Source organism: Macrotis lagotis, chromosome 1 (assembly GCF_037893015.1).
Source record: "Macrotis lagotis isolate mMagLag1 chromosome 1, bilby.v1.9.chrom.fasta, whole genome shotgun sequence".
NCBI lineage: Eukaryota > Metazoa > Chordata > Mammalia > Peramelemorphia > Peramelidae > Macrotis > Macrotis lagotis.
This window is the reverse complement of record NC_133658.1, coordinates 782,825,480-782,853,119: the sequence shown is the minus strand read 5'-3', so window position 1 is coordinate 782,853,119 and position 27,640 is coordinate 782,825,480. Positions and strand designations below refer to the sequence as shown.

The 27,640-nt window shown below is 35.8% G+C and overlaps 1 protein-coding gene across 1 annotated transcript in view; it reads left to right on the top strand.

Annotated features, from left to right (window-relative positions):
• SLC35F2 (solute carrier family 35 member F2) overlaps positions 1–26,981 on the top strand; it is a 68,077-nt gene extending 41,096 nt beyond the window's left edge. Inside the window, exons 4-8 of the mRNA XM_074216611.1 lie at positions 8,391–8,550; positions 10,083–10,239; positions 11,692–11,744; positions 16,343–16,497; positions 24,251–26,981. Of these exons, the coding sequence (XP_074072712.1) occupies positions 8,391–8,550; positions 10,083–10,239; positions 11,692–11,744; positions 16,343–16,497; positions 24,251–24,436 (711 nt within the window). The 3' untranslated portion in view covers positions 24,437–26,981. The remainder of the gene's footprint in view (positions 1–8,390; positions 8,551–10,082; positions 10,240–11,691; positions 11,745–16,342; positions 16,498–24,250) is intronic.
• Positions 26,982–27,640: the final 659 nt, after the last annotated feature.

The following is a 27,640-nucleotide window of genomic DNA, read 5'->3' as shown; positions in this document are numbered from 1 at the left end:
AACACAATATCAACTGTTCCATGACCCTTTCTGAAGCCACACTGGCTTTCAGGGAGGTGACCAACTTCCAGGTGACATATCAGTCTATTGAGAAGGACTCTGGCAAGAATCTTAACAGCAATGACTAAAAGAGAAATACCTCTGTGATTGTTTCAGGACAATCTATTCCCTTTACCTATATAGAGATGGACAGTGAATTCTTGAATCCTTGAATTTTTGGAGGATAACCTCTTCATGCCATATAACCTGGATAATTTCACTCAGTTTTTGGATGAGTAGTGGACTCCCCCCTTCCCCCCCCCCTCCCCTCCACTTGTAGATCTCAGCTGGAATAGGATCAGCACCAGGTGCTTTACCACTTGAAAGGAACCTAATGGCATTCAAAACCTCTTTTTCAACTGGAACTTCAACTATGATTGACTTTAACTTGAAGTAAACAATAAATGGCTTCTGCATTGATTGATGGTAGTCTGTTAAGAACATTATGGAAGTGATCAGTGCAAACCTCTAGGATCATGCCCCTCTTGTTAATCAATGTGGATACATCAGCACTGTCATTGAGATGCACCATATGTCTTTGATCCAGGTTTGTTACTGCCTGCATAAAATTGAATTTCATCTGCCTTCTTACTGAACCAAGAGTCCTGCATCTCTCTAAGCTTCAAACCAAGAAAACCCAGGTGCTCCATCAGCCATCACCATATCATCCATATGTGAAACCATCGATTATGGCAAATGAAGAAGTTTTGAGTATTGTGGACAAGTTAACTTACCTTAGTGGTGTCTTTTCCAAGGAGGCTCACACTGACAATGAGGTTGACACATGGATTGCCAGAGCTAGCTCAGTATTTGGAAGGCTCTGAAAGAAAGTATAGGAGAGAAGAGGTATTAGACTGACTACCAAACTGAAGGTCTACAGAACCAACTTTATTGCTATATGTCTGTGAAACTGGACAGTTTACCAGCATCATGTCAGGAAACTGAATTGCTTCCATTTAAATTGTCTTAGGAAGATTCTGAAGATTACCTGGCAGGAGAAGATACCAGACACTGAAGTCCTTTCTTGAGCTAAACTGCCTAGCATTTCAACATTACTACAGAGAGTGCAACTACAATTGACTGGACATGTTAAAATGGAAGATGTACACTTGCCAAAAAAATTATTTTATGGAGAACTCATGCAGGGCAAGCACTCACAAGGAGGTCAGAAGAAGCAATACTGAGACAACCTGAAGGTCTCATTGAAGAACTTTAGAATAGATTTCACAGCATGGGAGAAGCAGGCATAGGACTACCCAGCATGGTATATCCTCATCACTGAGAGTGCTGCACTCTATGAGGAAGGCATAATTGAAGCAGCTCAGAGGAAATGTGACATCTGTAAGTTTAGAATACCCACCCGAGAGGTTCACATGGAACCTGTGCCCAATCTGTGGTAGCAAATTCCAAGCTTGTATTGGTCTGATCAGTCAGAGTTGGACACATTGTAATTTGTCTCAAACATAGTGGTGTCATTTTGGTCTTCTTCAATAATGAAGGACAAGAACCAACCAAAGACTCTGGGTAAGTCACTTAGCCATATTTTCTTCAGATTCTTTAGCTGTAAAATGAGCTGGAGTATCTTTGGGAAGAAAACCCCAAATATGGTTATAAAGAGTCAGACATGACTGAAAAATAACTGGACAACAATAACAAATCTCATTTGATCTTCATAGCAACCCTGTGTTGTAGGAGTATTATCATTCCCATTTTATATATAAGGAAACTGAGACAGAGAGCTTAAGAGACTTATCCAGTGTTACATAGGTAGTAAGAGTCAGAGAAAGTTTTGAACTCTTCCTGACTCCAAGTAGAGAAACAGCACTGTTTCCAGGAATTAGTGAAAATGTGCTCAAGCTAATCGGTGACAAAACTGTTAACACTAGACTTCATTACTGCATTTACAACCCAAACATTCATAAGCAGGGAAAAGCCTTAGACTAGAGAGTAAGCACAACCTGTTGGAGAATAGTGAAGAGACTGTTCTATCTAGAATCACAGAATCACAGATCATGGATCTTATCTTCAACATATTTTTATAGGTGACCATTCAGCCTCTTCTTGAAGATCTTTTCAAATAGACTTCTGTCTTTGGGCATCTAGTTTAATCCATATCTAAAAGAGGTCCCTGTAAGGACACAACCAATAAGGGATTATTGGAGAGCCTTTGCTTGAAAACTACCAGTGAAGAGAAACCTAATACTGTCCCATCATTTTTTTACATATTTATTGGTAGGAAATTTTTTCTTGATGTTGAGGCAAAACATGTCTTCCTTATAATTTCCATCCATTCCTTTTTTATATTATAGCCTTATAATATAGTCTTTAACATTAAAACATTATTTCATCAAATAATTCCCAATTAAATGTAAAAAGTTTTCACAGTAATTTAAAAAAAATTTTAATTTCTAAATTCTTTTCTTCCTGGCCTCCACCCACTCCACCCTGGCCACCCACTCCTTGAGACGGCAAGCAGTTTGATAATCAATTACTCATATTTTCAAAAAGCAGTTATTATATTTTCTCCAAAGTCTTCTCTTATTCATGCTGAACATCTCCAAGTTCTTTTAACCATCCCCTCAAAGGCATGATTTATTGCCACTTTACTAGTATAGTTGTAAGTTTCCGTGTCTTCCTCTGTCTTCCTTTGAGTTTATCAATACCTCTTCTAAAGCAGAGTATTTAAAACAAAAACAAAACAAAACCCTATCAAACTCCAATGTGGTCCAGGGAAGTATTGCTACCTTCATCTTTCTAGAACTTGTGCCGATCAGGTGGGAACCAATGTTGATAGGTATGGGGGCCTTGGATCATGGAGATTGTGCTCCTTCCCTATATCATTTGACTCCTTATGTTGCCAAGAGTTTTCTTGTTTCGTTCAGGTTTTTTTTTTTTTAATGGGAAAAGACAAGATGAATAGGTAGGAGAGTATTCTTACACTAATTACAAACAGTAGCTCATTCACCACTACATTCAATAACTTGCTGATTGGAGAGCTTTTGTAGCCTAGTGCAGCAGTTCTCAAGCTGTGAACTGAGTACTTGTGAAGGTCCCTAAGACCCTTTGAGATGGTTCTCCAGGTCAAAACTTTTCATAATAACATGAATTTCTAACTAATTCCAGCAAATTTCTATGGCTATAACCCATAGAAAGAAAACTTTTGGAGTCCTCAATAATTTTTAAGATTGACACCAAAAGGTTTGATAACTACTGTTCTAATGGAACTGTTCAAGTAAGTCTGAAGGACATAAATATGCTTGAGTGTCCAGAAGAAGACAACCAGAGAGATGAGAGCCTCAAATCTATGTTAACTGAGAATTAGTTGAAGGAACTGGGGATGATTATTCTGGAGAGAACAGTAAGGGGAGACATGATGGTTGTTTTCAAACATTTGAGGTACTGTCATATGGGAGAGCAGTAAGATTTATTCTGTTCAGTCACAGGGGCTTGAATCCAGGTGGATGAAAACCATGAAGAGGAAGAGGTAGGCTTGATATCAGGAAAAACCTCCTAACAATTGACTGCCCCAAAGTGGAATTGCCACAATTTTTAATTCCTCTGCACTGAAGGTCTTTGAGTAAAGGTTGGATGGGATAAATTATTAGAGGGATTTCTTTCGATTATAATTACACTAGAAGCCCATAGAAGCTCCTTGTGATTCTGTGATGGTACAGAGATACTAAAGAAAGGTACTTGTGACCCATCTGTAGTCAAATGACTTAATAACTCTTGTGTATCTGTCTGAAAGATTCACAAGTTTTAAAAATCACATATAAATCTTATTCTATGGATAGTGCATAAGGAAACAAACAACTTATTTAGCATTGACAATTGTACCCGTATATCTGGGAAGAAAATTTTCCTCTTTAAGAATAGCTTACCCCTTGATGGACACACTTATTTCATCAGTGCAACAATCAGGGACAATTTGGGGCTGTCTGCAATGGAGAATACCATCTGTATCCAGATAAAGAACTGTGGAATTTGAACAAAGTTCAAGGACTATTCCCTTTAATTTAGAAAAAAAAGCCTGCTATCTTATTGTCTGATCTTGTTATCTCTTATACTTTATGTTTCTTCTTTAAGGATATTATTTCTCTCTCATCACACTCAATTTGGATCAATGTACAACATGGAAACAATGTAAAGACTGACAAATTGCTTTCTGTGGGGGGGTGGGGGGAGGGAAGTAAGATTAGGGGAAAATTGTAAAACTCAAAATAAATAAAATCTTTAATTTAAGAAAAAAAACCTTAAAACAATAAAAAAAAGAATAGCTTACAGTGGCAAAGCAAATTGTGATATTTGAATGTAAAGGAAAGCTGTTATGCTCTAAGAAATGATGAGCACCTCAATATAGAGAAACATGATAATACTTGAGAATGGATCTCCAGTGAAGTTGAGACACTAGAAAAAATATATACAATGAGTATATAAGAGTCCAAGTGGAATGAAACTACTGCAAAAAAAACCCTAAAATAAAAATCACAAATTGTAAACAAGCTTGGCCCCAAAGAAGAAATATCAGAGAAATCTTTTCTGACTCATTTGAAGAGTTTGGGACCCATGGCTGTGCAACTGTACAAATAATGTCATTTTTTTTCCTATTTACTAAATTGGTTTTGTTGAATTTCTCTCTTTTCAAATAAATTCTTGGTTATAAAGGTTGACTTTCTGGGAAGAAGGACAGAGAGGAACACAGAGGGAAATTGAGGAAATATAAAAATAAAAAAATCAATAAAATCTATTTGAAAAGAACAAGCTTGGGTTATTTCTGTTAGTAGAACAGAATAAAGTTACTCAAAGGATCTCAACAACAAATCAAGAGTATTTATTGAGCTCAATAATGTCTGGGATTTTTCAGAATTCAGAGAACTTGGAACTAATCGGATTATTAATTCAGTAAGGCAGGGACATTGCCTTAGGGAAACTTTTTATCTCTCCTAGTGTCTAGCACAATGTTTTGTACATAGCAGGTGCTGAATGAATTATTGAATACAGAAGAAATATAAAACCTAGCCCTTGTCCCTTAAGGTACTTAGAATTAATTGAATTTAGTATCTTTTCTTAGTGCAGTCGGAGAATAGGATGGAGAAAGGAAACCACCAGTTGTTTGAAGGAAGGAAAGAAATTGCTGTTTCGAAATTCTGACTTCATAATTAGCAATTTTTCTAGTAATATTATTATTATGCCAGAGACTTGGTATTTACAGACAGAAGAATATAAGCATAGATTTTCATACAACTAGGTGTGAAAGTACATAAATAAGTGCATATCTAAGCCCCAGGATTTGAAAGTAAAAGTACAGCTGCTCCTCTCAGAAGTTCAGAGAACAAGGACAACTCTGGGAGACCTGTTATGGACAATGTCATTTACATTTAAAAGAAAAAAAAATTAAAAAAACAAAACCACAGAATCTGAATATATGCCATGTTCCCTTTTTTAAACATTTTTTTCCTTCCTATCATGGTTTTCTTTCCTTTCCTTTAGTCCTAATTCCTCTTATACAAAATGACTAATATGTAAATATGTTAAACAGAAATATACATATACAACTTTCGTTGTGACGGTGACTGTTCATCATTAAGAGGAGGAGGCAGGGAAGGGAGGGTGATTGAAAAATATGTAATTTATAAATTTGCAAATAGATGAATGTTGAAAAATTACCAAAGCATGTAATTGCAAAAATAAAATGAATTTTTGTTTACAAAAAAAAAGTAAAAGTACACATAAAATGAAGCTCTTATAAATCAGCACTAGGTCACATTGCACATTATCATTATTAAAGCTACATTGACCTTTCCACTGGGTTGGGTCCGAATTGCTTAATTGGAAGCAGTGAAAGAGCTAACTCCCTTCAATATCAGCCAGAATGCCTTAATTATTTAACTTATTGGGAAATGGGAGAGGGGAAGATTCCTTGTCAGTAAAAGAATGGTCCAAATTACTAATAATTAGAGAGATGCAAATTAAAATAGCCATGTTTCTAATTCATGTATACCAGATTGACAAAGATTACAAAAATGGAATTGATATTGTTGGAAGGGTTGTGGGAAGGTAGGCACACTAATGCATTATTGATTCAGTCAATATGGAATGATGACTTGGTCTAGCCATTCAGGAAAGCAATTTGAAACTGTGATGCCACTACTATGCCTAAACTCTAGAAATCAAAGAAAATGGAAAATAGCCCTTTGCAAAACCGTATTCATAGTAGCTTTCTCTATTAAGATATCCATCAATTAGGGAATGACTGAACAAATTATGGTATATTACTAAAGTTGAATGTTATTTTATTTTAAAAAATAATAGAAGGGGAGGCTAGGTAGCACAGTGGATAGAGCACTGGCCCTGGAGTTAGTAGTACCTGAGTTCAAATCCGGCCTCAGACACTTAATAATTACCTAGCTGTGTGGCCTTGGGCAAGCCACTTAACCCCATTGCCTTGCCAAAAAAAAACCCACCTAAAAATAATAGAAGGAATAGTTGCAGAGTAATATAAAAAGATCTGTATGAACTGGTTTACAATGAATTGAACAGAAGGGGAATAATTCATAAAGTAATTATCTATATTACAAAAATAACTTTGAAAGACTTAAATACTTTGATTATTGCAATAATCAACCATGATTTCAGAGTACTGATGATGAAGCTACCCTTTCTGACTGAGAAGTGATAAAATCAGGGTGCAGAATAAGACATATTTTAAAACATGAGTATGAATGTGAGTGAATTTGTTTTTCTTGATTATATATGTGTGTGTGTGTGTGTGTGTGTGTGTGTGTGTGTGTATACTTCAAAGGTTTTGGTTTTCTTTATTCTCAATAATAGGGTAGAGATTGGAGATGGGGAAGGGTAGGGTTACAATGTGCATTGTGAACTCTCCAAAAGAATAAAGTGTCATTGAAACAAGTTTTTTGTAAAAGCAAAGAAGAGAACTGAACGGAAGCCAGGAAAGAATCATAAAGAAGACAATTTTGAAAGTAGCATGTTGTATTTATTATATAATTAGTAAAAGCAAACTCTGTGTAATAGAGATTTGCAATTCCATATACATTGCTTTCTTTTTTATTCTGTGGTTTATGTAGAAGTGCTCACTTTAATTAATTTTTAAGTTTGGAATAGAAAAAAAATTAAAGTTTACTCTGTCTTATCCATGTATCTTTATTGACTTCTCCCTTCCCCCCCCCCCCCAAAAAAAAGAGCATTGGTTCTAGGGTAAAATAGCCTAGTTTTATTTTTATTTTTTTGGTTTTTGGCAAGGCAGTGGGGTTAAGTGACTTGCCCAAGATCACACAACTAGGTAATTATTAAGTGTCTGAGGTTGGATTTGAACTCAGTTCCTCCTGATCCCAGGGCCGGTGCTCTATCCACTGTGCCACCTAGCTGCCCCCAAATGACCTGATTTTAAATCCCATCTCTGGTGTTTATTACCTCTGTGACCTTAGACAAATACTTAACTTCCCTGAGTCTCAGTTTTCTCTTCTAAATTGGAGAGGATGACTTTTCAACTTTATATCTATGATTCTATGATTTATTGCCAGGAGACCTAGATAAGAATTTTGCCTCAGAAACTGCGATCATGTCACTAATAAGTTATCTAATCATGAGCAAGTCACTTAAATTACCAGTGACTTGAAATTCCCCGTCCCTTCTTTCCTCAGAAAATCAACTGTTCTGGTGATATTTTAACTTATTCATGTATGCTTTCACTTGGCATTGCTTAGTTGTTTTTCTTGAGGAATAGAAAAGGCTTGCAAAATGGCAAGGGGAAGGGAATAGGCATTTGTATAGAGCCAATGCCTTTACAAATATTATTTCATTTGATCCTCATAACAATCCTGATAGGTGCTATTCTTATCTTCATTTTGCAGTTGAGAAAATTGAGGCAAACAGAGGTTGACTTGATCAAGATCACACAGATAGTTTATTAGCAGGTGAAATGTTTTTTAAATATTTTCTAATTGATCTTCACAGTAATCTTGGCAGGTAGTTCTTATCCCCATTTTCAGTTGAGGAAACTGAGTCAAATAGAAGTTAAATGACTTGCCTGATCTTTTTTATCACCTGAAGCTGGGTTTGAAGCAAAGTCTTCCTGACTCCAGACCCAGAGCTCTGTCCACTTACTTTACTACCTCTCACCAGCTTTGATGTTGTTCTGATCATTGGCCTCCTCAGAGCCAGAGTAGAATGAGGGAGAGTCAATGGGACCATTAGCGATTGCGGATACTGTTGGGTTGGGTAAACTCATGGACTGGGGTTGGCCATTCTTGCATCTGATCCTTTTCATCACTCTCCTAGTTCTAATCCAGGCTAGTTTAAAAACAGATTATTCATCTCCATGTAAACAGCTTTTGGACTGCTTTGGGATTCCAATTCTGATGGCCCTTTCGTGGTTTGTTCTTCATGCAAGATACAGAGTGATCCATTTTATTGCTGTGGCCGTCTGTCTTTTGGGAGTAGGAACAATGGTTGGTGCCGACATACTAGCTGGAAGAGATAATAATTCAGGTAAGATTTTCTTGCTCAGCAATAGCCTTAGAGACACTTTTGGAGACAATTTAACTTTAAAATAATGATAATTAAGGCATACAAAGACATCAGATAGACTTGCTAGGTAACTTTAAAATTGGTTTTTCAAGTTGATTTTTCTCCTAGTTTATGTTGTAAATCTGTTTTTAGAAGATGTTGAGAAAAGTACATAATTTCCTTAATTTAATAACAAAGGAATATGGTCAGTAGAGTGGTGTTGTGGAAAAAGTCTTGGTCTGGGAATCAAAAGATCTGAAAAATAGTCATGGCATTACTCATGCCATAGGCATGCCATGACTCAGATCCAATCTGAGATCTTGGACAGGCCTCTTCATCTCTCTGTGCCTCAGTTTTTTGTCTTTGGATGCCTATGGATAGTTCCTCTAATTTTTTTTGATATTATAGATTTTCCTTGCCAAGTATTTTCTGATTTGGGAAAGAGCAACCATTTTCCATCATTTATTTGTATTAGCTTTCCTCTTCTTGAGGCTGCAAAATTTGAAGTAATTTCCTGAATATCATGGCCCACTATGAGTTTCCTATGAATTTTTTATTTTAAAAGGTATTATAAAAAAAGAAATTTACATTATAAATTTATTATATAGGAATTACAAGTTGTACATTATTTGCCATTTCATGTGTAATCTCTTTTTTATCATACTATGTTCAGAAATGCTTGATTTATTCCATAAATTAAAAATAAAGGAACTAAAAAATTTTTAAACAAAAATAATAAATATTCCCTAGATAACCTCTATTTAATTGCAAATAAACTGCCCATTGTCTCAAAATTAAGGTGAAAAATGAAAGAAAGTCAGAGTGGGCATTTTGCTTTGGCAAAACCCCCGTTAACATCCTCTTGGAGTAAAAACTGAGAAAACACTTTCCTTTTCTGTGTTTTTTTTTGAAACTGATTGATCTATCCCATTATTCTTCAAAAATCTGACTTTCCTGGGTATTCTAAGTTGAACCTCATCTTGGAGACTAAAGAAAGTCTGAATCAGAAAGGAATATATAAAAATTCATAGCCACATCTCCATAGATAGTATCATCCTTCAAGTTCAGTCTTACATTCCTTAGATTTTTTCAACCTTTAAAAACTTAAGGTATCTTTTCTTTTCCGTATAGTAGTCAGAGCGGTGATGGACAGGCAGCATGGCATAGGGGAAAGAGAATGACTTTAAAAGCAAGAAAACCTGGATTTAAGACCTGCATCTGATGTGTACTGGTTATGTGACCCTCGAGTAAAGGTGGGCTAATTGCTTGTTGTTCATGGTCATGTCTAGGGATAAGGAACAAAATTGTGATTTTACTGATTTAATTCAAAAAGGGGAATTCTTTGTCAGTGAAGGTCAGCACCTTCTCTGCAACTTAGACCTTCATGGTCATCAACAACAAGCAACTAATTCACCCTTATTCCCCTTTCCACACCACTCTTCTGACCCTTATCCAAGGGAGTTAAACATATTCTCTTGTGAATTAATTTTTTTTTTTCTCCCCTTCTCATGCAGGGAGTGATGTGTTGATTGGTGATGTCTTAGTTCTTGTTGGAGCTTCTCTCTATGCCATTTCTAATGTATGTGAAGAGTATATTGTGAAAAAGCTGAGCCGAGTAGAGTTTCTAGGAATGGTGGGCTTGTTTGGGACATTTATCAGCGGTCTCCAGCTGTAAGGTTCTTTTGTTTTCTTTATACTATGATTAGAATATGTGGCATACACCAGGACTCTCCTATTAATAACACATTTATTAATTTGAAACTATTAAGAAAATTAATTCATATGGCTTACAATCCTGTAAAGCTTTTAGAAAATATTTCATTTTTGATTTAAAAATTTATCTTTGGAGATTAGTTGATTAATCATTAGTATATACTCAATATTTACAGGAACCTCCAAATAATTAATAATTATCTTAAACATGCAATAACTCTCTATCAATACATTAAATAGGAAGCTAGGTGGTATAATGGATAGAGTCAGGATAGATTTGTAGCCAGGTAGAATTGAGTTCAAATCATGCCACAGATACTTTCTAGTTGTGTTTTCCTGGACAAGTACCTTAATTTTTTCAGTCAGTTTCCTCATCTGTAAACTGGGAATAATAACAGTACCTACCTCAGAGGGGTTTTCTTTTTTGAGGAATAAATGTGATCATATATGTAAAGTGTTTTGTGAATCTGACAGTGCTACATAAATATTTTGGTTGTTGATCAGTCATTTTAGTTGTGATGGACTATTTGTGACCCCATTTGGAGTTTCCTTAGAAGAGATACTGGGGTAGTTCACTATTTCTTTCTCTGGCTTATTTTACAGATGAAGACACTGAGACAAATAAAAATTTAATGACCTGTCATGCAGCTAATAAGTGTCTGCAGCCAGATTTGAACTCAGGAGATGTGTCTTGCTATGACAGACACTCTAACCTCTGTGATATCTAGCTGCTCACATAAATATTTACTTTTATGATTAATGGTTGTAATATTAATAATCAGATGGATAAAAATTACCAATATTATATTATACATCTTTACAAATTGAAGCAAAACAAATCAAAAAAGATAACTTACTTTGTGTCCCTTATTGAATCTTTCTGAAACTCTATTTACTTTGGTTTTTACCTTTTTGAATTTTGTTATAGTTCATGTTCGTGCAGTTAAGATTCTGATGAACTCACTTGTTATCATTGACTATATTTATTATATGGGAATATTGAAACATAACTTATACTTTCATTCATTTGTTGAAATGTAAGATCTTTAGGACTCCTGCTTCCAATTTTTAATAATGCATATTATGGAGTCTTGGTTATATTAATCATTTCTAGAACATCAACATTTCATTAACAGACTTTGAGAGGGAATACAAGGTATGATTTTTCTTCCCCTTTAGAATTAAAACTATTATAATAAAATGTAGGAGTTAAGTTTTAGAAACCCATTTTAATTTCCCCTGCCATCTTTCTTATATGTAATAGTTGTATAGTCTTAAGACATTTTTTTGTTAATAGGAGAAAAATATATAAGAAATATACATACCCCCTTATTGAATTATTTACAAAATAAATATTAAAAGTAATCTGTGAGATTTATACTAACTTTTTGTTTTCTAATTTTTATTAAGGGTACTTATAGAATATCGAGATGTTGTTGACATTCAGTGGAACTGGAAAATTGGTATGTTTATGAATGATGGTCCATTTTAATTATGATTCTTTCATTTATTTCATAGGATTTATATTTCTGATCCTAGTATCTGCCCTGAACTGTAGTTCTGAATCAGTATATTGGATTTTCCAATAGGATATCCTGTAGGTATCTCAAGTGGAACTTGTTCAAAATAAAACCTTTACTAACCCTTTTCAGAATTTCCCTCTTTCCATAATTCTGTTAGTAATGCAGTTTGATGTCATTATCATTGAAAACATCCCATTCTTAGTTACTACACATTTCCAAATCAATCAACATGTTATACTGTATATTATATAATTACATGTTGGTACTAAGTGTTAGGAGATATAAAGAGAGACAACCCCTTCCTTCAAAGTAATACATATTATATGGGGGACGGGGGGGGGAAACAACATGCAAATAACTATGTACATATAAGAAAAATGCATAAATGCATACACAGCATAAATGGGAAGGTAATGTCAGAGTTAAGGGATGAGACAACCTGGAAAAAACCCTCAAACTCCAGAAGATAGGATTTGAACTAAAAGTTGAAGGATGGCATAAAAGCTAGAACTTGGAGGTGAGGCAGGAAAGCACGGGGCAGAGGGGACAGATAGTGCAAATGTGCAGGGTCAGGGGATGGCGAGTCATGATCGGCCAGGAAGTCAGTGTGATTGGATCATGGAGGCTGTGGAGGAAAGTAAAGTGTAAGAAGATGGAAAGGTAGGAAGAGGTCAAGTTGTAAAGGACTAAATGTCAATTAGAGAATTTGATATTTGATCCTGGAGATAACAGAGAGCCACTGGAGATCATTGAATGCATGTGGATTGGGGTGGAAGGCAGTGACATGGTCTAGCATAATGCTCAGCACATAATAGATATTCAATAAATGTTTATTGGGGTGGCTAGGTGGCACAGTGGATAGAGCACCGGCCCTGGAGTCAGGAGTACCTGGGTTCAAATCTGGTCTCAGACACTTAATAATTACCTAGCTGTGTGGCCTTGGGCAGGCCACTTAACCCCATTTACCTTGCCAAAACCCCCCCAAAAAAATGTTTATTGATCATTTGATTAAGTGCATTCAGAAAAAAAAGCTGCATTTGAAAACTTTTCACCAGTCTATAAAATTGAGGAGTATTCAATAATAGATGCTATAGTAGTTAATCCTGAGGTTTCCTCAGACCATTTTTGATTAACCTCTTATAAACCTGTTGATTAACACTAATTCCATTTTTTTAAACCACATAGAATGATCTAATTTTTATTCAGAACCAGACAAAATTAATCTTCGGTCCCACTGAACTACATAATGCCAGAGTCATCAGGAAAATAAGTTGTTTACTCTACTTGTCCTTGTTTTTGTTAAGTATTGATTTGCGACGTCTGATTGTGTTTAATCATGAAAAATGTAATGTTTCCTTCTCCCCCTCCACATCCTTAGAAATGATGACATCCTGAGAAAACTGCCAAAGGAAATTTAAGTCAAAATTCAAAACTTATATCACTGTGAAATAAGTAGGGAAAAACTTTAGAGAATCTTTAGGGTTGGAAGGGATCTCAGAGAGGTTCTCAGGCACGTCTATTCAAATCACTATTTCATAAGGTAGCCCATTTCCAATTTCAGACTATCCTAATTGTTGGGTTTTTTAAGGAGCCACTATCTGTCTTCCTGTAAATTCTACCTTTGAAAGTCAAGGAGCATAATTTAATCCTTCTCCTCTATGATGGTTGTTCAAAAGTGTTGGTCTAATAGTTCACTCAAGCACTATTTTTCTGCTAAATATGTCCCATTTATTCTCTGTCTCTCAAATGCCATCCCCCCAAATTCTGTCTCTTAGAATCCCTACCTTACTTTAAGGGAAGTCTTTTTAAATCCTGCCATTCCCTTGACATAAATGTGGCTGAGACTGACCAAAGGTTAATCTTGTCTGACTCTGAATAAAAGTTAGAACATCCCAGCTGGTTGAAACAAATAGAATTGGATTTTATGGTGAATGATTGGCAATGGACCATGGAAACTTCAGAATTGGCTACCATGGCGTTGCCTATTTGACACCCCAGGATTTTGTAAAGGCTGGTGAAAAGTTTTCAAATGCTTCTCCTCCTTTAATCCAATTCTTGCTCCTTCTTCCTAAATTATAGTATATATTCTTATCTATTTACGTGCTAAATTCCTGAATGTAAACTCCTTAAGGGCAAAGATCCTTTTTTTGTTTTGCCTTTGTTATTCATGCCTAACACAAAACTTTGTACATGACAGGTACTGAATAAATACATGTTGTATTGGATTGAATTAAACTAATTCTCGGGGCTGCTAGGTGGCACAGTGAATGGAGCATGGCCTTGGAGTCAGGAGTACCTGGGTTCAAATCTGACCTCAGACACTTAATAATTACCTAGCTGTGTGGCCTTGGGCAAGCCACTTAACCCCACTGCCTTGAAAAATCTAAAAAAAAAAAAAATAGACATTCTTTTGTGAAAGGTGCAATTTACATTCCACTATAAAGTTTGCAAAGCACTTTAAATTTGATCCTCTCATTTGATTCTCATAATCACCTTTGAGAGAAGTATTATAGTATTATTATCCTCAGTTATAGATAAAGGAACAGTATTATAGAGATGAAGTAGTGTCAGAGGGAGTATTTGAACTTAGATCTTATTGAACTCTGTCCTGGTTTCTTTCCCTTACACACCATGCAGCCTCACTTATTATATTGATTAAACCTCCCTGTGATGAAATGACTTTGTAAAGAAAGTTTCTAGCAGTAAATCACATTGAGTCTTATTTCAAAATATTATCATGTCATGTAGTCATTTCATTGTAGACAATTCATTTCCAAATTGAGAATTTATCTGTAGTGATGAATTTCAAAGCAATGCATCTGCAGAATCCATAATGCCATTTTTTTAAAAGAATTTTTGCCAAGTTATTAGCTTATGTCCTATTGTAACTCACTGTCCTTTCATTATCTCCTGTTCTACCATGGTGTGCCAGCTTCATGTGTCTCATTTGTAGCATACAGTAAAGATAAGGGACCTTGAATTTATCCAACCTCTTTGATATCCTAGAAAGCTTGATTCAGAGCCAATTCTTGATTCAGATGATACAAATTGAGCCAATCAGGAGTCAAAAAAAGAGGTCATTACAGTTTATAATAATCACAACAGTCTGCATAGCATATGTTCAGGTCCTGCCATTGGATACGTATTGATTCAGTGACTCTGGGTAAGTCACCTCCCCTCTTAATGTTTCAGGCAACTTTTGAAGACTTTAAGTGGCAAAAAAAAGTGGACACCGTGTTTTGGTAGAAGTTTTCTCACATGCAGCTTCTTATACCAATGAAATTGTAGGCCTTTACCAAAGTGACAACTCGCATTTATCTAGTACTTTAAGATTCACAATATGCTTTCCTTATTCATTAAAACTGAAGTAAACACCAACTACTTCACATAATGGAAGACTCGGTGTAGTGTAGAGGATAGTGTCTGACTTGGATTTGGGAAGACTTATCTTACTTAGTTCAAATCTGGTCTTATTCACTTACTAACTGACCCTCCTTCTGTAAGTCATTTAATCCTATTTGCCTCAATTTTCTCATCTGTAAAATGGATTGGAGAAGGGAATGGCAATATACTCTATTATCTTTGCCAAATAAAACCCCAAATGAAGTCACAAGAAAGTCAGACATGATTGGACAACAATAGCATCAGGCATTGGTAATGCAAAAACAGAAATGAAACAGTCTCTGGCCTCAAGCAACTTGCATTTTACTGAGGTGTGGGAGCAACCATGGAAAAGAAAAGTAAATATAAAATCCTAATGAGCCATAGAATTTTAATCTTTGACAGAGAAAGACATCTAATTCAATCCTTTTTCTAGAAAGTTAATGTCTCTAAAGCTTCACCAAGAAATAATATTTGAAGATAGGTGAATCTTAGGTTTTGAAGACCTATTTGAGAATATTCATCAGTTGAAAAAAGTGTGACTACTACATATTAGGCCCTTGTAAAGCAATTGGTAACTTTCTGGTAATGAAAATGTTAAGTGACCTCTATCTTTCCAGCAAAATAATGAGCTAGATAATTAGAAAGCTTTGCTCTGCTGACTTGGAAAGGCAGAGAAAGGCAGCAGATTTCTTCTTATTTGAGCTGGGGAGAATAAACCCCTGCAGGGAGTATGAGCTAATGGTTCTAGAAGTGAATTTTAAAGCTCAAGGGCACCTTAGAGATCATCTATTCCAATTCCTTCATTTGGCTCCTTCCCAGAAATTTCCAACCCCAAACTAGAAATATGTTCCTTTCCCTCTCTCTCCCCCTTGGAAAGCTTGATTTCTCTCACTTCATTCACTGAATATTACTAGGGAAGAATGTTGATATGTGCTACCAAAGTAAGTTATATTATTTTTAGTCTGGTTTTGGTGTATGTGCCGTATTCCCTACCAGACTATGCACTGTGATTTATGTAAGGTTTTTTTTTTATTCTTACTCATCATCCAGACCAGTGCTCTATACATAGTCCACACCTAACAAATATTTGCCAAGTTTGCTAAATGTAATTATTTCTCACCGGTGATGTCATGTGTGATTTTTTTATTTTGCAGTTCTGCTATTTGTGGCTTTTGCCCTCTGTATGTTTTGTCTGTATAGTTTCATGCCTGTGGTCATCAAAGTCACAAGTGCCACCTCAGTCAACCTGGGCATCCTGACTGCCGATCTCTACAGCCTTTTCTTTGGACTCTTTCTTTTTGGATATAAGGTAAGCAACTAGGTAATCCTGGAGATAGAGAATTAGGCCTGGAGTCAGGAAGACTCCTCAGGGCAAGTTTGCCTCAGTTTTCTCATCTGTAAAATGAGCTGGAGAAGGAAAAGGCAAGCCAGTCCAAATTCTGCCAAGAAAACTCCAAATTGGGTCACAAAGGGTCAGACATGACTGAAAATAACTAAACAACAACAAGCAAGTAAAGCTGGTATGTTTGGATACATATTTGGCATGCTCCCCAAAAAGTTTCTTTCTTGGAACAAATGTAGACTAAAGTATTATATTTTTTGAAGAATTCAGGCTTGAAAGAAAATCTCATCACCTCTAAGGAAAGAGTTTTGGGTAATGGCCCATGGCAGGTCAAGAGTTACCCCTCTTTGCTCCCCTTATTGCTATTTTCTAATTAGAGAACTGCAGAGAACTTGAAAGTGCTCCAGTGAAGCACTTTCAAATTAATGAAGCATAGCCAATTTTCTTGGCAGAGGAGGCCATGGCTACAGGGCAATGACTTTTGGAGAGGCTAAATTTGTGTAAGCAGGAATGGAGCCAAGATACTAAGAGCTGTGCATGATAAAATAGTTGGACCTGTGTGAATCTTAGATCCTATTATTCTCTCCCCTTCCAATTAACCTTCCATGTCCTCTGCTCACAAATCAGAGCATGAAAAGAATAGGATGGGGAAAAGTGAGGAGATAGATTTATTTCTATTTTTCCTCACTGACAGCTGTTAGGATCATTTGATTTCTAATGTTAATTCTCCTATTAATATAGTCATGGAATTTTTGAGCAGTAAGAAATTTTAGATATTATCTAGTTCATGAAACAGAGGTACAGAGTGACTTGCCTAAGATCACACATTTGAATTGGGACCCAAAATCAAATCTTCTATCTTCCAGAAGGGAAGGGAAGGAAAAGGAAGGGAAGAAAAAGTAGAAAAGGGAGGAAGGAAGGAGGGAAGGTAAGGAAAGAGAAAGGAAGGAAAGATGGAAAGGAGGGGCAAACTGTGTAGTCTAGCTGGGCAATGGGATTGCTTCTACTACTGATATAGACTGTTGTTTGTCCTTTGCTCTCCAAGAAGACCATGACTGCAGGGAAGTAATGCCATGATATGCAAGTGAATTGGATTTGTACCAGCACCAAATCACTGTCTCTCATTGATTGGCCTATAATAGTAAGTCCCAGGTCAAGCTCCATTTGGCCATTGGGCCCTGATTGGTTTAGAGAGAAGGTAAATAACAGTTGCTTCTGTTTTGGCTAGAAATTCTGAGGGTTTTCTCCTCCCAGATTGCTATTTTTTGATCATGCAAAAGAAGTTATTCGTTGTTCATTTCTTTCTTACCTGTCTCAATTACTGAGAAACCTTGTAAAAGTGATCATTCTTTGCTCCTTTACCTCATCTGTTTCTTACCTAGCCTTAATCACTGACTGGGTGTTGCCTCAGTCAAATTGATAGCTGTTAAAGACCTTAGTTCAATAAGGCCAAGGTCTCCCAAGGTATCCAGTGCCATGTCTAGTTGTCCTGCTCCTTATCTGGCCATTGTACCCAGTTGGCTGCCAAGGAAAAAATGAGGTTGATGACTTTGAACAGCTTCCCTCACTTAAATCTAATTAGCTTGCATGTCATAGCATTAACCTCCCTGATGTCATGGTCTTCTTAGAGGATGAAAGACAAAAGAAAAAAGAAGATGAAAAGAAGAATATCAGATAAAAAGATGAGAATTTCACATCAAGTATGTTAAAGTATTGTTTTTGGAGGAAAAAAAAACCCCAAGACTTTTTTGCCTTTGCCGAGTGGGTCAGCTGGATAGCAGACTCTTTAGAAACTGTCTTCTGTTCCTTTTTATCCCCTTATGGTGGTGAGAGGTAGGATGTTATAGTGAATAGAGTCAGCCATTGGAGTCAGGAAGACTTGGATTCAAGACCTGCCTCTGATATGTATTGGCTGTGTGGCCATATCCAAATCACTTAACCTTGCAGTACTCCATGGCAACTCTTTAGAGTCACAGTCGAAATATATATCAGAGGAGGAGAGATTACCCACCCTAGAAGTTTCCCATATTGATCTATCAAGAAGTATTTCTTTTAGGACCTATTATGTGCCTAGGACTATGCTGGTAACTAGAAATGCAAAGACAAAAATGAAGAAATCATAGTTTCTCCCACCTCCCTTGCTCAGTATGCTACACATACATACGAGTAATAAAAAAGTTCATTGACAGACTTTGCAATCATAATCATTTGAGTTTGTAGCTGAGATGTTGGCTTTCATTTGATAACTAGAATTTGGTAAGAGAGGTGATTCAGTTTTGTGCCTTTGTCCTTTTGAAACTGCTCTCACATTTCAACATTTTGTGATAGAATAAGGATGGATCCTGTCTCTGTAATTGTATAATGCCGTTCCCCAACTCTACCCAACCCTCAAAGTCTTTAGTTTTTCTTAGTTGCTTTTTCACATTGACCCAATCAGTTATGAGTATCTCCAGACTCAACTAAATTATTTCTCAGATGATGGACACATTGTCTCTGAGATTGAATCTACCAAGATGAGTGCCTTTTAAGAACTCAGAGCTACCTTCCTGCCATGATGGAGGAATATAGCAGGGCTTTCATCAAGATTGATGCTGTATACCCACACAAGAGAACATCTTTCAGTGAGTTAGTCTTGTTCCTATTTGAAAGACTGACCATTGAGATGAGTTGATTGGTGGGAGAGGCTTAAAGCTTTGCTGCTTAGTAAAGCATATATTTGACTGTAACTAGCTGTTATCTCAAATGATAATGAATGTTCTAAAGTTAAAAACTTGTTTATTGCTACTCTAAAGCATAATTATCTATTGAATTATAATTTCCCAAGATATTCCATGTGACATTGAGTCAGACCAATGGTCCACACACTGTTCTCTTGATAGTGGTACTGTAAAGTTTTCATTGGCCAAGATTAGATAATGAGGATACGAAACAAGTCTTGTGGAGGTGTTTTAAGTCCCCTAGGTAGATATGTTTGCCTTTTAGATAGCTAAGTTCTGCTGACTGAAAAAGTGAAGAAGTTCTAATTTTTATACATATATAAGAGATCACTTAGTTTGGGATAACCCATGTTCAATAGAATAGGCATTCTGAAGTTTTCATATTCCAGGATCTGGTGAACAAGTCTATTTATGATTTACTTGATTTCAAATATATTTTCCTTTAGTCTTCATTTCTTCCTTAATTTCATTTTCTTCAGTTTGGCTCACTGTTTTAGACTGTCGAGGTCTTTGAGAATTCTTACTTCCTTGGCCAGTGTGTTAGCTATTTATCCCACTTTGTGGTCCAGTATTCGATCTAGGCTCTTACCTACATCATTGATAAATGTTTAGTAACAAAAGACCAGTTAAAGATTCCTGTGGCACTGCACTAGAGACTTCTTCCAAGTTGATATCAAGCTAGTAATGATGACTTGTACCAAATCCATCTAATTGTCCTATAGTCTGATCCATATCTATCCATATTTGCCATAAGAATAGTATAAGGGTTTGCTTGATGAGGTGCTAAAAGCTAGGTAAGCCATAGCTATAGAATTACACTGATATTTTTGCTTTGTAAATAAATCTGTTAAAAAGAATTATGTGTCTGGCACTTGGACATTTAATAAATGTTTATTGATTGATTAATGAAGCTAGGTAGGCTGTTTGTAATTACTATTTTCTTTCTACACATTTATTGGCCATCATTTTAGTCATATTTTATAGAATTTTCTGAGGAGTCAAAGTTAATTTCACTGACCTATGTTTGAAAGACTTCAATTCTATTACCTTTAAAAAAATTTAAGGAAAATTTCATCAGTTTTTCTCTACTCCTCAAATCCTTCATTCTCAATCTTTTGAAGATCACGTAGTGGCTCAATCAGCAATCATATGAGCCATATCTTTTAGGACCTGAAGTTTTTGTTGTTTTGAGCCAGGAGACTTGAACTCATTCAGAGCCATGTAAGCACTTTCTTATTATCTCCTTATTTACCTGGGGCAAGAATTCTTTTAGTCATTTTTTTCCCCTGTTATTTCCAGTTCAATTCTTTTTGACAGGAAAAAACAAAAAGGAGCAAAATAGGAAGTAAGAATCTCTTTTATCCAAACAATATTCTATTTTTTGGCTCTTATTTTCTATAAGATAAATTAAAAAAACATAAATATGCCAAACATTTTAAAATTTATTTATTTCAGACAATGCGGTTAAGTGACTTGCCTAAGGTCACACAGCTAGGCAAATATTGAATGTCTGAGGTCACATTTGAACTCGGGTTCTCCTGATTCCAGCATTGGTAACTCTATCCACCATCTAGCTGCCCCATCTTTAGCTCTTCTAACTACCCACAACTCATTCTGAAGTTTACTTACTATTCTTAGAGGATGTCATGCCCAGCCATGAAACTAGGAAGACCTGGGTTCAAGTTCCATCTTTCACTCAGACTTGTATGAAAGAGGGGAAGTCATTTGGTTTATCAGTCCTCTAGGCAAATCCACAATAAGTAAGATCTTACTGGACCTTACAGAAACGGTGCCAATTTTCACATATAATGGGAGTTTCCTCATATATAAGTTCCCTAAATCAATGAATCACAGATTGTATACTTATCTCTATTTCCCAACCTTTCTTTCATTTTTCCTGAACTTTCTTTAAAGAAATCTAAGTTGGTTGATGAGTTTCCTGTATGCTCGTGTTGGTCTCTTTGAGTAACTCACCTATTCTTCGTTATAATTGTTTCTTTTTTGTCTTTTATCTTTTTTTGTTCTATCTTTCCTTAGCTAACTTTATATGTAGCGTAATCCATGAAATCTTATCTCTCCTTCCTCTTGAAGGAATTCCCTTTCCTAAAGTCTAGGTTTGTTTTTGGCTTTTGCTTTCTTGTTTCACAAACTCTAGGACAGAATCATTATTTCTTCACAAAATTCTCACCATTTCTGACTTAGCAACCAGTGTCTACCTAGTGGTGAGATTCAGATGCAGAATATAATTTTTCCTTGCTGAAATTATCATAAAAGCAAGTGACAAATGTCTTGCCAGTTCTGGTTTCATCAGAGAGATTTCTGACAGGTGTCCAGATAATTGAATCCCCCTTCCACAGCTCTGTCATACTTCTATGATGGACTTGGGATCAGTTCCCTTTACAAATCACAATGCTTTTCTACATGAATAGGAGAATATTTTCTTTTTTTTTCTTTCTAATCAGAGCAAAATTTGGTCTTTTCAACCTGATGTTTGAAAACAGGTATTGCCAAACTACTGCTTTGTGAGAAGGCAGCTGGTAGATAGAGTTCCAGGCCTGGAGTCAGAAAGATCCATCTTCCTAATCACAGTCACTTATTAGTTGTGTGACCAGGTGCAAGTCACTTTACCCTGTTTGCCTCAGGTTTCTCATTTGTAAAATGAGCTAGAGAAGGAAATGGCAAACTACTACAGTGTCTTTGCCAAGAAAACTCCAAATAGGGTCAAGAGAGTTAGATAAGACTGAAACATCTGTACAACATAAACTAAGAGGTTTTATTTTTTAAATAAAGTTTTATCATATATAAAAATCTAAAATACATTCATAGGTCACCAACAAAAAATAGGCAGTGGGTTGTATTTGGCCCAAGAGTATTATTTTGCTAATCTCTGTTTTAAAGTATTCTCCAGGGAAACACATGCTTCCTGACTTGAGCATCAATTTTAAAATTATTCTCCAATACTCTAGTGAATTTATAATCTTATTCATATGGGTAGTACCTTCATTGATAAAGAACATAATCTATTTACATCTATTCATACTCTGCCTCTCTCACCAGGTTTCTTTTATGTCAATTTTGATTATCTTTTGTCTTTACATCACTTATATTTTTCATTGTATCCTTTCCTCTCCTGATCCCTCTGAATCATTCCTTATAACAAAGAATAAAAAAGGAAAAAAAGCCTATATATATGCAGTTTTCCACATCTATAATCTTCCACCTTTGCAAAGAATGGAGGAAAGAGCATCCTTATAACCACTTTTGTTTTATTGATAGAGAAGAAATAGTTGGGGGGGGAAATTGGGGAATGTCTACACTTTATTCAAAAGAAGAAGGGCACTTCAGTGTTCATGGAATCAAAAAACAAGATGGTTGCTTTAGCAGAATAGGAAGACCTTTCATTTTTTTCTGATTCTTATTCTTATTTGGAAATCCATTGCAAGAGCTCTATTACAAAGACAGTCACTAGGTGGAGTAAATTATAACATTTGGTGAGTCTACAAGTCCTCAATGCTGTTTAGAGAAATAGAGCCAAGGAAAGTGAGAAGATGGGAAGAAAAAAGAGCTTTGGAATGAAATGCCCAAAGTGAACTAATTAATGTAAACACAGACTTGAAATAATTTTGTTTCTATATTCATGGAAACATGGTAAATATAGGGTAATATATCAGTTTCCTTATCTCTAAAATGAGCTAGAGAAAGAAATGTGAAACCACTCCAGTATCTTTCCCGAGAAAACCCCAAATGGGTACATGAAAAATTGGACATGATTGAAATGACTGCAGTTCAATAATTGTTGTTAAAATTTTCCTTATTGCTTTCATAATCAGCTTTTCCTTTTTTTTGTTGTTTCTTTTTAAGGGAGTAGTGAAAAAATATTAGAGCATATATAGAGACTAAATGAAATTCAACATCTACCATTTCATAAAATATCAAAAGGCATTATGATCTGTCCATCTCAAGCCACCTTAGGAATCTAGAGTTGAATTGGATTGGATTTATTGGAGCTTATTCTGATATTGCGTTTGTTCTATTTTAAAGGATCACTTCTTTATAAAGATGGCTGTTTCCTGGTTTGGGGTAGACTGTTTCTGAGAAACAAGTAGCATTTCTACTATGCAGGTGGAGGGGTGTAGAGGCAAGAATGTTGGATTTTTGAAGTCGGAGAATCTTAGTGCAAATCCCAATTTGGCCACTTACGATCTATTTGACTTTCAGTAACTCATTCAACCTTTCAGGCCCTCAATTCCCTTGTCTGTAAAGTGAGAAGAGCAAACAAAATGATCTGAGCTCTTTCAAGCCTAAACCTCTGATGCATAAAAGTATGTAATAAATTTACCATGTGGTGTTCCTATAGCTTATGCATTCATCTATGAACAATGGAATGTTCTGAATCATGTTAAGCAGGTAAGTATAGTGGGAAGAGTCCTAGATTTGTAGCCAGGAAAGGACCTGAGTTGAAATCCTGCCTCTACTATTTATGAACTGTGTGATCATGGTTCAGTTAGTTTGAGCCTGTGCCTAAGCCTCAGTTTCTTAATCTGTAAAATGGGAATAATAATAGCTGCAGAATCTACCCCATAGAGTATTGTGAAGCTCATAGGAGATTATAGGATTAAAGGGCTCTCTGCAAATCCAAAAGTGCTAAAAGAAAAGTTTGGGTAAAGTGATATTTTGGCAAAAGACCATTATTATTTAAAAATAATGTCATAATTATATGTTAGTTTAAGTTTTACAAAGTATTTTTCACAAATATCATCTTATTTTTATCTTTACAACCACCCCTTATTAGCTCCATTGTTCAGATATGAACCTGAGACCAAAAGTAAAAAAAAAGATCTTAGCATAACGTGCCTGGTGTTAACCAGCTGGTGTTTGAGGTAGAATTTGAACCTGGGTTTTTTGCCTCTTTGATCAGTGCTTTATCCTCAGTGTCACAGTACCCTTCATGATTATGGACAATGAGCATGGTCAGAAGCCTAAAGCCTCCTTCTTCCTCTCAGTTTTCAGGGCTCTACATTCTTTCCTTCAGTGTTATCATGGTGGGCTTCATCTTATATTGTTCCACTCCTACTCGAAATGCAGAACCACCTGAAAGCAATGTGCCACAACCAATCAGCTTTGGGTTTGATAATTTGGGATTAAAGATTGAAGAGAACATCCATGAAACGAACCCTGCAACCATGTAGCCAAAGAAGCTAGGGTGCAAATGGATTCAAGATAACCACCAGATAAACTGAATGTTGCCATTGGGTATAAACTGGACTCATTCACTGTTGGAAGCAACACTCTTGAAATATCCATATTGTCAAAATGTGAACGTTTCAATGTCTAATTGTATATGTTGTATAGAATTGTATAAGAAATAGAATGCATTTTCTAAAATAAAAAAGAAATTACTAATGTATAGCAAAATTGAGTGTTCAGAATGTGCTGATCAAAACTCGTAAATTGTCAAAATTACAGATACAAGGAGTTGGGTCTGAGAAAGCTGACTTGAAGCTAGAAATGAAGAACAAAGAATGTTTATTAGGAGCAACTGAGGAACAAACAAACTGTAAATTAGAGATCAAGATTGGAGCTGAGGTCAGGGCCAGTTGGACAGTTTCAGACTAGTCCAATTTCTCCATTATTCAGTGACTTCTTAATTAGTTCTTGCAAGGAAAGTATGTTCTTCTAAGTTGGAGTGATCTAGTACCCAAAAGAACAGGTAAATAAATGCACTTGGTTGTAAATGGTAGTAAATGAGGTCTAGTTGACAGATCCTGACCATACCATTTAATGCACCAGACACTTAATGGAATTCAGGAAACCCTGGCTCTCTTTTATTGTTGTAAAAACAGAAGTTAAGACTTGTTATCAAACTGTTATTATGTATTATAAGTTTTTTTTTTTAATAAAAGGTATATTGTATTACCACTTTTAATTATCATAAACCAAATACTCATGTATGTTTCACTTTAAGTAAAACCAATATGCAAAAATTTTATTAAGATAAATAAATTAAAGAGTAAGTATTTAAGTTCTAGGAGGCAGTGAGTGGTTTAGTGGCTAGAGTTCTGGACCTGGAGTGAGTATGATGGGGCTCAAAACTGATCTTAAACACTTATTAGCTATGTAACCCTGGACAAATCACTTAACCTCTGTTTGCCTTAATCCAGTGGAGAAGGAAATGACAGATCACTCCAGAACCTTTGTCAAGAAAACCCCATGGACACTACAGTCCACAGGCTCCACAAGAGAGTTGGATATAACAAACAACAACAAATTATATTATAAAACAATTCTTTATTCCACCATATGACATTATTGAATTCCTTTAGGATACTGTTGTTCCCTACTACATTTAAAATATGATACAATTTCTAAAATTTTATTTTTGCACTTCCTCCTCTGCCCTTCCAAGAATATATCTACCTTATAAAGTGAGCTATATTTAACTAGAAGTACTCTTCATCTAATAAGAGAAATCAAAATTGGTTTGGAGATTATTTGGGAGAAATGAAAAGCTTTTTCATATTTTGAGTTATGGAAAGTGATTTTTTCACTTAATTAAAAATGTAATGGCATCACAATTACAGTATTACATTAAAAATTCTTGATAACCAATGCATATTGACATTTTAATTTATCATAATATGGTTCACATGATGTGATCATTAACTCTCAGGTTTTTTTCCTTTACCACTTTGATGGATCTGGGATCTCTTCTATATAAATATATCCATTGCTGGTAAAGATTGTATCCTATCCATTCCTTATTATACCATATTATTCTTGTCCATGTTTTTACCCAATATGCTAGAGGCCTTCCTTGGTTGCTTTTAATATTGTGTGGATACCAATCCAACACACAAGTTATCTCATCTTTTATCCTTAATTCTCCTTACATTCCTATCCCACCTTCTTTTTGGTTATGATAAATACTTTTATGCCAATTCTCATGTACAATTCATCTATGTTAATTGTGATACAGCACACTGCCTCTTTTGGATCATCTGCAATTTTGAGTGATCTGACATTTTAGTATTCCTTGTGGCATACCATAGAGAATCACTATAAGATAATTCCTAGGTGGGGAAAAAACTCCACATAAAAACAAGCTGTTTATTTTGAAAAAAAAACCAAGCCACTTAATTTGTTGGAAGGCAGAAATGATGAAAAAAAATCAGCAATCATTTATCAAGTCCTAGTAGGTTCTAGGACCTCTTCTAAGTGCTGGGGACAAAAAAGAAAGACAATTACAATTACAGACAAACACACACACACACACACACACACACGTTCCAATTTAAGGAAACATGATGTCTAAATGATCCAGAAAGCAATGGATAGGTTTTGAATATGAGTCTGAAGATTTTGTAGGGACAGCAGGAATTGCTTCCAAGGACACAATTTTTCTTTGTTTCCTAATTCAAAATACTGATGAATGTGTGACCCACAAAGGTGACTTCTAGTCTACAGATTCAAAGTGGAAACTATTCTTACCCTTTCTTATGCATGTTATTGACATCCAGGAATTTTCTCCTTGGTCTCTTCCTTTCTTTCCTTGGATTTACATTTGGCATAGCCAATCACAGGGGAGGGAAGATATATTTCTGACAGCTTAAGTCAGAATTTAGAATGCATTTTGTGAGAGCACAACAACTTTAGAAATGGTGTTTGGTTGTAGCTATAACAATGATTTTTGTACAAGTTTCCAGCTAACAGTACTTGATTTCAAGCTGTGTCAAATCAATGAACATTTATTAAACATTTGATTGGTTGGTTGTTGTTCTTTTACCTTAAGGAGGACCAAAATGACATCACTATGTTAGAATCAAGTTGCAGTTTGTCTGACTAAGACTGATCATAGCAATGTGACTTCAGAATGCCCTACCACAGATTGGGTATAAATAGTCCATGTGAACATTTGAGGTGGGTTCTCTAAACTTGTGCATCTCATTTTTCCTTTGAGCTATTTCAATTCTACTTTGCTCATAGAACACTGTACCCTTTCTGTTGAAGGCCCACCATTCTGTGCCAGTGTTTCCCATGTTGTATAATCAATTCCAGAGTTCTTAAGAGAGATCTTGAGAGTTCTATAATTGCTTTTTCTGACCCCTCTCACCTGTCTCCCCCCCCCCACCATGAGTGCTTGCCTTGTGTATCTTTGCCAAGCATATGTTGGCATTCAAGCAATATGACCAATCCATTGGAGTTCACTCTAATTTGAATTCTTGGAAGTTTAGCTTGAGAAAGGACCACAGTGTCTTCTCCCAGGGGATCTTCAGAATCTTACTAAGACAATTCAGATGGAAGTGATTCAGTTTCCTGGAATGGCCCTGGTAGACTGTCCCAGATTTCACGGCATACAATAGTGAGGTCAACACAATGGCTCTGTAGAACTTCAG